The sequence below is a fragment of the Coenobita brevimanus genome, chromosome 48, assembly GCF_032717465.1.
Source record: "Coenobita brevimanus isolate Jiangsu-jjx chromosome 48, ASM3271746v2, whole genome shotgun sequence".
NCBI classification, from domain to species: domain Eukaryota; kingdom Metazoa; phylum Arthropoda; class Malacostraca; order Decapoda; family Coenobitidae; genus Coenobita; species Coenobita brevimanus.
Window position 1 is genome coordinate 24193907 of NC_137001.1, and position 12145 is coordinate 24206051.

General features: G+C 41.2%; 1 protein-coding gene across 1 annotated transcript; it reads right to left on the bottom strand.

Annotated features, from left to right (window-relative positions):
- Positions 1 to 428: 428 nt before the first annotated feature.
- On the bottom strand, positions 429 to 7569 carry LOC145399213 (solute carrier family 67 member A2-like). The gene is made up of 8 exons (XM_080271902.1): positions 7334 to 7569; positions 5896 to 6027; positions 4730 to 4859; positions 3767 to 3901; positions 2969 to 3043; positions 1628 to 1881; positions 923 to 1156; positions 429 to 649 (listed from the first exon to the last, which is right to left on the bottom strand). The coding sequence occupies exons 1-8, from the start codon at positions 7379 to 7381 to the stop codon at positions 458 to 460; spliced, it is 1200 nt and encodes a 399-aa protein (XP_080128028.1). The 5' UTR covers positions 7382 to 7569; the 3' UTR covers positions 429 to 457.
- Between the last annotated feature and the right edge of the window lie 4576 nt (positions 7570 to 12145).

Genomic DNA, 12145 nt, shown 5'->3' on the forward strand with positions numbered 1-12145 from the left:
CTTCTTTCTGATGACATAATTTGTATCTTGTTGCTAATCTCAGACATTTTGATTTAGCTTACATGAGATATTTTTACGCTGAGAGGTTACAAGCAGCCTTTATTAACCCCCTCACCAACACAGGTCCTTCCAAACCTAAATAAAATAGTCTGCAGATTGCAAATATCTATCTATCTATCTATCTATAGCCCAATGCCCTAATTCCACAAAGGGTGGCAAGAGACAAAACGCCTCCAAGTCACTCTGCCACCCACCATTTGACTGCCCTCCCCTCAACTCACTCCCCCCTCCCTCATATACCTCTCAACTCCACGTCCTCCTGGGTCTCCCCCTCCCTCTCCCTCCTTCCACTTCACCTACATACACCCTCTTGATCAGTCTTTCATTCTCCATTCCCTCCACATGTCCATTCTCTCCACATTGCATATATAAAACAACAAATACTGGTCAGAAGGCCTTATTTCTGCTTGAGTTTCTTTTTGTGTGTGTGTGCAATGACTCCAGCAAAGGCAGCTCCAGCCCCAGCCGCGGCAGCACCAACAAGGCCTGGCCCATACATACTGGCCTCCTGACTCATACCAGCAACCAGTGGGGTTACCATACGAGCCACCGATGCCACACTCTGACCCACGCCTGTCACTGACCCAACCTGTAACGTATACCATAAGTTACCTGAAGAATTACACCTTACTTCATATTACAAGCTGAAGCAAACCCCACCTCTGCCATATTGTGGAAAACTCTACCGTGCCTGTATATTTCATCTATCATCAATCTTTTATTACCCCATCAGGAGCATAAGGGCTGAGAACTGAACTATCTACAACTTGAAAATGAAGCCATGACTGCTGGACACCAAGAATAAGAGATGGCAATTTTAGGCCAAGTTAAAGTGAAAGGAGTACTGCAACAAGTGCCTGACCTTAGATGGCTGACAGAGGCTGATGGAGATGGCAGAACTGCTGACACGAATGATGGCGGTGCTGATACACAGAGGTACCAGACACAGCAGCAGCAATGACAGGGATGGTGCCAGTGTCAGACCAAGGAGTGCCAGCATCAGCAGGATGGAACTGTGGAACAACTCTTTCCTGGGGTTGTGGTAGAACTTGGATACATGTCCAGTGAGAAGGCCAGCAACAGCACTCACAATGCCCTGTAAGGAACCATGTGTGTATCAGGATATAGTTTCATATACAGTAATCAAACTGGTTCAACAGATGCCTTATTTCCTCTTAAGGAGTTTCCATACTGAGGTTGGCCATGTTACAGTTATGTTTTTTATGGACTGCAAGCTAAAGCAAGTGACAAAATCAGCTAATTATTTCCAAACAGTTGTTACAAACTGTTGAGGAAAAAGACTATCCTGAGATGTAAAACAAGACACAGTATGTAACAATGAGTGCCTCAGCTTGGACTGAGATCCTATGTAGCTACTTCTGGGTGAATGTTCCTTGCCTAAGAGACTGTATAGTTAGTTATCATGCCTGTAGCCACACTTCACTCTCATGGCAGTACCTCTCACAGTCAATGGTAGTCACCCATCTATTACCTTTCTCATGATACAGAGTCATTATTATCGCAAACTCTTCCCCACCTAAGAACAGGGTGAGGAAAGCATGATTACCTGGAAAGAAATGAGGTAGCCAATGACAACCGGACTAGCTCCAAAATTCTGGCCGATGAGAAGTGAGAAGTTTGACCTGTATACGAGTGAGGCAAAGCTGAGGAAGAAGCGGATGGTGAGGATGGGCCACAGAAGAGCCCACTCCACTTCTCTTGCCCACCCCAGCCCCCACGCCCAGCTGTTCTTCTCGGAATCCTTCTTCTTCTTCTTCTGCACTTGGACTGGCCATGAGGGGATGAACAGCCAACACAAAGCTGACACAGAATTTGAATATTACGGATCCATTTATCTATGTATTTACTTGTCTAACTACTTATCTATTTACCAGTCTCTCTGTCTGTCTAACTCCCTGCCTACCACTCTACCTAATTATCTCACAATTTTCTTCTTCTTCACTAAGACTGGCCTTGCAGACCTGACAGAATTAGAACAATATTACAGTTCTATCTATCTACAATATCTATCCATCTATCTGGCTATCCATTTATCTATGTCTGTCTGTCTATCTATATATCTATCTGTCTATCTCTCTATCTACAAATGTATTATATTGCATGTCACCTCTTTTTAATATTGTTTAGGTCATCAAATCAAATCAAATGACACCATATTTCCCCTTAACGAATCCCATACTGAGGTTGGCCAAAAATTAGCTGATTCTTTCTACAGACCAACAGCTATAATAAGTGCCAAAACCAGCTAATTACTTCCCAACAGTTGCTGGAAAATGCTGGTAAAAAAAATATATCTCAAACGTGTAGTAAGATTTGTAACTATGTGTTTGTTTTAGCTTGGATCTTGACTCCATGTACTTGTGGTTGAGTTCCCCACCTAAGAGTGTTGATTATGTGGAAGATAATGCATAATAAATGACAAATCAGTTACAGAAGAGTCCTCACTGTATGTTATGTGGACTCTGGTTACTGGGCGATGAATGAGAGAATATGAATAAGTGTGCGAGAGTGTGAGTCGAGGCCAAGAAAGATGGTACCAGACATTTAATCAATGGTATAGATGGTGTAATTAAAAGGAACTGATGTATTGCTGGGTAGATGGGATGTCATGGGTAGATTGATGGATAAGTGGTTGAGGGAATGAATGTATGAATAAATGGGAGTATGGATTATCAGTAAATGGATGAATACATTGGTACACTGATGGTAGAAGGAATTTAATCACATGTGTGGGTGGTGTAATGAAAAGGAACTGATGTATTGTTGGGTTGTAAAAATCCGAAACTAACGGAATTTATAGATGATGTAGTGTGGGCAGGTAGGGAAGATTGAGAGACATGGCCAAGTGTAATTCTGATCTGGAATGGATGATATATACTGTACTCACCAAAATTTATGATGAAAATTGTAGCAGCGAGGTTACATACATGGAAAAACCCATCTTGTAATTCAGAGATATGACCTGGAGAGAATTAAAATACAGTTATATAAATTCGGATGATGATGATATATAAATTTATCATATACAGTATATTCTTTTAATGTACTACCAGTATATTATTTCAACAGCAGAATAAAAATACTGTATTACATCAGTGATAAAAATAAAACTGCCAGGTCCCACTCCTACCCATATGGCTCATGTACCATACCAGTTTCTCCAGTCTACACAATTAGTTGTTGGAAAAAAAGTTGTGATATTATGGAACACGATACTGTATTAAAACAAGGACTGACTACACTCCTTTTGTCAATGACACGCATGACACATTTTCTTGTGACAAAGTAAGCGAGTGACAGCAACATTCTCTTAAATATAACCTTTAATTCTGTGGCATTTCAATGATTTATCCTCATTATCTCCAGATGATACATTCAGCTTAGTTGACACCCCATGCTGCTATCCCAAGAGAGTAATGGTGTATTGTTATGAGAACAGACACATAGACAGTAACAACAATAATATTAGTAACCTCAGTGATGCCAGTGTAATCTGGTGACTGCAAGAGGTGATGACAAATGGTATGAAGTGCTGGACTGGGATGGCGGCAGTGATAATGATGCTACTAGTGATGGTAACTCAAAATAGTTGTTGAATCTGATCACATATTATGGCCAAGTCACACACTGGGGCTTTCTAACAAATTTCCCCTCCCAGTTTTAATGTTACGTCCATCAGTCTTACCTCCCAGCATAGGGCCTACGATAAAACCCATACTTGATGCTGCATTGAATCTGCCAAAGACACGGGACCGTTCCTCACTGGAGGTGATATCCGTTAACAGTGCCCGACATATTGTTTGACTGTGCTTGAATGTGCCTGAAAATAATACACAAACAGACTGTAAGTAGTAAGTGTATTGTATTTCAAAAGTTGTGCAATATGATAACTTCTTCATTAATGCTGTTCTACGAAAATTCTTCATTCTATATTCTAACTATGCCTGAAGATAAAACATAAATAAACTGTAAATAATAAATGCAAATCAGTATTTCAAAAGATGTGCAATATCATAGCATCTTCATTAAAGTTGTTCAATTAAATTCTTCCATATTTAAATTTAATGAATGTTTAGAGGTAATTCTGTTAATGATTACAACAGAATTTTAATGCCGGTCTCACCTCAACTTACATCAATGTTGAGATGATATCCTCACAACCACCACCTTTATTTATTGCGGTCAAAAGGAAAGAAACAATGAAAGCTAAGAACAGGAATGAAATACAGGGCAGTCTTTACATTGCACTGTTTTGCATGTTGCAGGGAAAACAGCATTTCAGTCTACTGGTGAGAGGTGTGTAAAAATTCTGGGTGTGGTGTGAAATAAATATAGTCTTGTCACCTTACCTTGGCCTTAAATTGCCTGCTCTCTATCTTGAATGATAAGTTATAGCAACAGAATAACACTTGACTATGGTGCTGGTCACAAAGAAGAGGCATGGAAAGGACAGTGCCATAATGCTATCTTTCTCTGCCAGTGAGCTATGAAATAATTCGCAAACAATGAAAACAGCACAGTCAATCATGTAAGAAAATGATGCAGGGTAGAGGCTGGTAATGCTGACTGACCCAACACACAGGAAATGGGATATAATATTGATCAGGCTGCACAGTACTGAATATCACTTGAGGTGGGGGAGTCAGACCTGCTAAGCTCCTTGAGATGATGATGATGGTAAGCGAATGTGTTGCCCCCAAGATGATGTAGCTGGTAGCGGTGGCCAGCAGACACACCAGGACTACCCTACGTCGACCCACCACATCACTCCACCACCCCTGCAATACACATATCAACTGCACATTAATATCACACATAGCCTAACCTCACATTATCATCCCATCACACACATCATATTAACACTGACACATACACACACACACACACACAGACACACACACACACACACACACACACACACACACACATTATCACTTTATCATACACACCACCACCTCCTGCAACACACACATTATCATCATATAACAGAAGCAAGAGCATTTAGATTATACATACTGGTATTATACTTTTACATCCACAATATAAACAATGATAAAAGACAGATTCTACTTGGACAAAAGCCCACTATTCTCCCATACTAAAATGAAAACTCCCTCAAAACTCCCACACCTGTCAAATTATGGATACTGCAGAGTTATTTTAGGACAACAAAAAATGAAAAAATAAAGGGCGAGGGGATGATAAGGATTTTAGTGAGTTTAATATCAGATACAGTGAAAGAGTGGCAATTTTTGGCCACGTTAGAGTAAAAGCACTTGATTATAAAAAGTTGGCTGACTGAACATATTCTTGAATGGTTTCACTACTTTGCCATGAAAATTTTCTCCTTTAAGCTATTTTGAAATCTAAGTACACATTGTCCTGTTGATAGAATGTATACTTATGGGATTAAACCTTCACACATCATTCAGATCCTTGGTGTAGCACAACACATCCATCTTGTCAATCTCATTTCACTGCACTGAAAACTGTGAACATCTTTCTTTACATTCCATGTTTCCCTGCCATACTGTCATACTTCACACATACGAAACCAAAGTTTAGCTTTAATACACATCAGTACAATGAGTAATTGACACAGTAAAGTATTTACAGTAAACTGATCACAATCTGAAGTTCTTGAAACAGTAAATTATGGTATAGTACTGAATGTATTGAATACTATAAACAGGCAGTAATTTTAAGTACAGCATAGCAAATTTATGGTACAGTACTGGTAACTGGTTATATGCATGACTACAGGAACATTAGCAAGATTTTGAAAAAAAAAAAAAAAAAAACTGCATAACATACCACCATGGGGCTTGAGAACAACTGGATTGCTCCATAAAGGGACGTAACACAACCAGCAGCCACATGAGAGATGCCCAGGCCTTTGACCACTGGCAGGATCAAAGGAAGAATTAAACTCACTCCAAACAGATCCTGAAACATGAATAGTGCTACACTCTCTTGTACTTACACTGTATACAATGTACAATATGTATAATATGCAATGAAGCTACAGTAAACTATGTAATAATTTCTGTATGGTGCACACCAGTATACAACAGAACCTGGTGGAATGCAGGCTTTCTCTGACACATTTGCCATTCCTCCTCTGGGGGATAGAGAAAGAGTTGAGGGATGTCTGTATAGTTACATCAGTGCCACCACATGAAGGTGTCCATCTCCAGCACAGCTCTTGACCATGAAAACATTAATCAAGAATGGAAAGTCAATGAAGTACGGTATTGTGCGAGGGCCTCCCAATCAGCAGCACCATAATGCCGAACACACTGAAGGGTTCACAGGCCTTACTGGATGCATTCTACATCCAATAAATGGCACGTCTTAGGAATGACAGAACTGTACATGCTTTTTTTTTTTTTTTTTTTTTTTTTTTTTTTTTTTTTTTACCATGTCCCCTCTTCTTGATAAGGGTTAAGGCATTGCCCCTGGGTAGAGGACTTTGGTTTGAAGCATGCAGCATTTTGTGACCAGATGCCCTTCCTGTTGTCTACCAATGACCTTGGGTGGACTTGAACCTCCGACCCTTCAGTCAGGGTGAAGCGCTCTAAGCCATGGCAGCTACTCTTAAATTAATATGCTCGCCACTTAGTTTATGCAATCCTAAGCAATTTCTCCTCCATGAACATGTTGGCAATGCTTTTTTTAGTACTTAGTGAATAAGGAATAGGGAGATGAAGAATGTCCAGATCTAACTCCATCTACTACCATACCTCATTTACATTAAAATAAGCTAACTGAACCAATTACTAATAAAATATTACAACTACTTTTACTATCACTACTACTATCACCACTTCTGCTCCTACTGCACTACCATTTCTCCTACTACTACTACTATTACAAATACTGCCAGTACTGCTGCCACTACTATCACCACTACTAGCAATGCTACTATTACTACCACTACAAACAGTGCAACTATTACTACTACTACTGCTAGTACCACCACTTCTAAAGGTACTACTATTACTACTACCACCACCACTACTAACTACCAGTATTACTGTTACTACCACTACTACTACAAAATTACTGTTACTACTACTGCTACTATTAATACTACTACCACCACCACTACTGCAAAGACTTCTACTACTTCTGTTACTACTACTGCCACCACCATCATCGAATTCCAGTACTCATCCTACTACCGTACTACCAGCACTTCTTGTACTACAGCTGCTTGATTGCGATACTATTATATATTTAATTTACTCACCAAGAACCCTACAACAAAAATGATGTGGTGGACTCTGGTTAACCCCATAATATTGTAGTTACGTATGGAGAAAGCACCATTAGTTTCTTGTAATATGCCACGTTAAACAGTACGGTACAAGGGAGCCAATTACACGACACATCTAGCTCCACTACCATATGGGATTTGGGGTAATGTCTTTGCTTCTACTCTCGGGTGTCCTGCTTCAAGTGTCGTGTCATCCTATTTTTGACGATTCCATTCCTTCTTTTTCCACAGGTACTTAATATGTTTTCCTGTCCCGTATGCCATTTATTTACAACCCCTCCCCCCATTACCCTAAAAGCCACCCGGAACATAGGAGACTTCGTGGCATCTCTTACAGCAATTTATGACGGATTTTACACCATGATATATTTTTTTTTGTCATATATAGATTTTTGGGATCGAAACACATAATTTTATTAAGGTAAAAGATCAAAAGGAGCATGTAAAGTGCAACACCCGCGCCCACCATCAAAGGGCCTAATATTACTTTGACTTTGCCCAGTGATCTTGACCGTCGACCGATTGCTGTAAGAAACGAATTACAGGATTATTGTCTCTCCCTTTATTCTGTGACCTTGACTTATGACCTAGCCCTGTGATCTTGACCTTTGACTGTTCTTTTTTTTTTTTTTTTTTTTTTTTAATAACAGAACGGAGGAAGGAAAAACAAATGGAGAAAAAAAAAAAATCCATACACCAGATTACTGGTGTCCTCTGTTCATAAAATATCTGTAACAGTTAGACTTGAAGAGTTGTAGGTTGAAATTTGGAGGAAAACAACTCTGGGGAAGCGAGTTCCAGAGAGATGCAGTTCGGGGAATGAAAGAATTCTGATAGGCAGAAGTTCTGCAATATGGTTGAGTGACATTCCAGTCATGAGCGCTACCAGATGCCCGTGTAGCACGAGGGAAGGCATGGAGAGGTGGCACCATGGACGCAACTTCGTCTGAGCATTTGCCAAAAAAATATCTGTAAAATAATGCAAGGGAGGCAACATTCCTTCTTACTTGCAGGGGAGGTAGTTTATATGTAATGGCAGGGTTGTTAATGATTCTAACAGCTTTATTCTGAATTTTGTCTAGTTGCCTTAATGCAACCTCTCCACAACCATTCCACAAGGGTGAGCAATATTCAAGCTGAGAGCGCACATGACTCTTATAAATTATAGCTAACTGCTCATCGGCGAAGAAGTTACGGACTCTGTACAATAATCCAAGTTTCTTTGAGGCGGTTTTAGCAAGTGATCTGACATGAGAGGTCCAGCTGAGGGCACTGTTAAGTGAGACACCAAGAATTTCAATACTTTTGGAGATGGGAATATTAGTAGCACTGAAGGTAATGTACGAGTCTGGCAATATCTGTCTATTGGTAAACTGTATATATTTAGTTTTACTAGCATTAAAAGAGACAAGGTTGTTTTGTCCCCATTCACTGATTGTAGATAGATCTTCATTTATGGAGATGGCTGTATTGAGTTGAGAGGTAGAGATATTAGACTTTGTAAATGGATGTCTGAGTGTGAATGAACTATGTAGTGTTGAGTCATCTGCATATGAGTGAATGGGATTGTGAGTGACAGATAAGAGATCATTAATATGAACCAGAAATAGGGTTGGCGCCAGAACTGATCCCTGCGGCACGCCGGTGTTAATTGAGTGGAAATTCGAATATACATCATCTACTTTTACTCTTATTTTCCTGTCACTAAGATAAGAAGAAATCAAAGGAACAAAAGACGTTAGTCCATAGCAAGGGAGTTTGGACAGCAGGGAACGGTGCCATACTCTGTCGAAAGCTTTAGAGATATCAAGAGCTACTGCATGAGTTTCTCCAAAAAGATCAATTGATTGATGGATGGTATGAGTTAAGAGATTGAGTATGTCAATGGTGGATCTTTCGTGGCGAAAACCGTATTGTCTATCATTAATTAAGTTGTTGGATTCAAGTCTATCCCCCTCGTTCGTGCATACGGTGCATTATCCTTGACCCCCCCACAATTTTTGGTCTAAATAGGAAGAAAATACTTTCACTTAGCCATATGAGCTTGACTTTTGACCTAATATTATTCAAAACACTAGGTCAAATCTTTGGCGCTCTCTCTACACCTCCTAAAAATTGGCTGAAATTGGATAAAAGCTGAGTTATTATATTCAGAGAGAGAGTCACACACAGACGAATTCGGACTAAGGGATGTCTCCTATCTAGCCTCTGTTGCCAAGGTGTTCCCTAACACCTATTCCTAAGCAGTTTATTTTTCCTATTACACCGTACTGTCCTCTTCTGTCATGTGGATGGATTATATATATCCCCGAGCTAGACCTAGATAGATTATATGGTCCTGCTAGGGTGACAGGAGAGTGTTATAGATCTTTTCCACGTGACGTCATGGGTCATGTGACTTTTGTTTACGACGCCATACTGGACGGCAAATTGGCAGACGTCTAGAGAGAGAGAGAGAAAGAGTGCAGATTCCACAATGGTATTCCACTGTTGTGCCTTCGGCTGTAAAACATGGCAGAAAAGTGGAAGTGGGGTAAACTTCTGCCGGTTTCCAGCCAATGAAGAAAGGCAGCAGAAGTGGATTGATGCCGTGAAGAGGGAGAATTGGCAGCCGACGGCCTACACCCGACTCTGTAGCAGGCATTTCCTATCAGGTGAGCCACCCCCCATCCCCCCCACCGCCACCCAACCACCTCACACACACCCCCACCCCACCTACACACCCCTCCCACCCTCTCACTGCCACCCCAACTCCCCCAGCAAGCGCGCGATCTCTCAATCTCACGGCCTCGAGTCAAGCGCTCTACCATTGAGCCACCGTGTTAGGAGCCTTACATACCCGACGAGAATACGGACAGATGGTCCCGTATTCTTGTCTAATAAGGAGACTCCCTATAGCACCTTATCTTTAGCGATTTATTTTTGGATATGGCTGGTTAATATAATTTTGTACGCTATCTGTGCAGATTATGGCGATATTAGAATGATTTATATAACACAAAAAAGGAGTTAGGTATACTAAGCAAAATAAATCGCTTAGGAAAAGGTCTTAAGGGAGTCAGGGGCTATAGTGTCTTAAGTGTGTGATAAGGAATGAGAGAGATAAGAGATAGTGGGATTGTTATCGTGTTCTTTCAGTACTGTGCATGAGTGGAAGGTGTATATATATATATATATATATATATATATATATATATATATATATATATATAGAGAGAGAGAGAGAGAGAGAGAGAGAGAGAGAGAGAGAGAGAGAGAGAGAGATATGAATACATATATATATCGAGAGAGAGAGAGAGAGAGAGAGAGAGAGAGAGAGAGAGAGAGAGAAATAGATATAAATACATATATATGAAGAGAGAGAGAGAGAGAGGATTCTGTGAAAAGTGGGTCATAGGAGTCAAAGGGTGATGGTCGTAGGAAAAAAGTGGTAGTAGTAGTAGCAGTGGTAGTGGTGGTGGAGGTGGTGGTGTGGTAGTAGTAGTAGTAGTAGCAGTAGTAGTAATATTGGTAGTGGTGGTGTGGTAGTAGTAGGTAGCAATATCAGTGATAATAGTTGCAGAAGCAGCAGTAGTATTAGTAGTAGTAGTATAGTGGTGGTGTTGGTAGTGGTGGTGGAGATGGTGGTGGCCGCAGTAGTAGTAGTAGTAGTAGTAGTAGTAGTAATAGCAGTAGTAGTAGTAGTAGTAATAGCAGTAGTAGTAGTGGTAGTAGTAGTGGTAGCAGTAGTAGTAGTAGTAGTAGTTGCAACCCTATCTCATCTCAACGCAATCCCGGTGGACTGCAGGCTTAAGCTGTCCGCCACCTACAGTCCACCATCGTTCTTTCGGGGGACAGATAAGTTACTGAGGGACGTTTGCATAACCAGGTAGTAGAGCCGCCTGGTTATATCGGTGCCACCACATGAAGGCGTCCCTCTCCAGCACCATGGGGGAGTACACCCTGCTAATATGAGTGTAGTAGGTAAGCTGGAAACAGGGGTATAGATCCTGGGTGGGTAAAAGCAAAGCATATAGACAACGACCTTGCGTGAGAGGGCATATCCTGTGTAATCATTCCCCAGTGCAGTTCAAGTAGGAGAGAGAGAGAGAGAGAGAGAGAGGTGGGCAGTCACAGATAAAGAATGATAGAGGTGCAGAAAGAAGTAGGCAGCATTACATCGAGTGAATGGATAATGGTCATCATCTGCCACCTTTCCCCTTCCCCCGAGTAATTAGATTAAATGTACTCCAGCGGCAGGTAAGGTACAAGCCAGAGAAAAAGAGAAATGGGTGTGGTAGGCAAAGATAAAGGATGAGATAAGCAGTCGAGATGCGGGTGAGTGGTGAGGCAGGTCGAGATGCATACGCCCTGCAAAGATGGGCGTTGTTTGAGGGGTGGCGTTGGCAGTGAGAAGCCCTAAGTCACATTTTCTTATATGGTGTGTGTGTGTGTGTGTGTGTGTGTGTGTGTGTGTGTGTGTGTGTGTGTGTGTGTGTGAAAAGGCTGTGGTGGATGGAGTTTGCGAGACACGCCCCGCAGCGGTGGGTGATGAGCTAGGTAGGGATGAGTACGCCCTGCAAAGATGGGCATTGGATAAGGAGGTGTTGGCAGTGGGAAAGCTGAAGTCATGACATTGTTCTCTTCGTGGTGACTTGGGGATGGGAGGTGGACATACTTGAGCAGTGGTGGTTTGGAGGAGAGTTGTATGTCCTGTAAATATGGCTGTTGTAGAATGGCCGGTAGCTACTTAGTAACTGCTAATTGTCAAAGTTTTCTCACGAAACAATAAGAAAGTCAGATGTC

Bases quoted from the DNA above. Each gene is read 5' to 3' on its own strand.
- LOC145399213 (XM_080271902.1), bottom strand. From the start codon at position 7,381: ATGGGGTTAACCAGAGTCCACCACATCATTTTTGTTGTAGGGTTCTTG. The intron at 4,860-5,895 runs GTATGTTATGCA...TGTGTATTGCAG, and splicing joins TGTTCTCAAGCCCCATGGTG to GGGTGGTGGAGTGATGTGGT. The intron at 3,902-4,729 runs GTCTGACTCCCC...TATTATTTTCAG, and splicing joins CATCTCAAGGAGCTTAGCAG to GCACATTCAAGCACAGTCAA.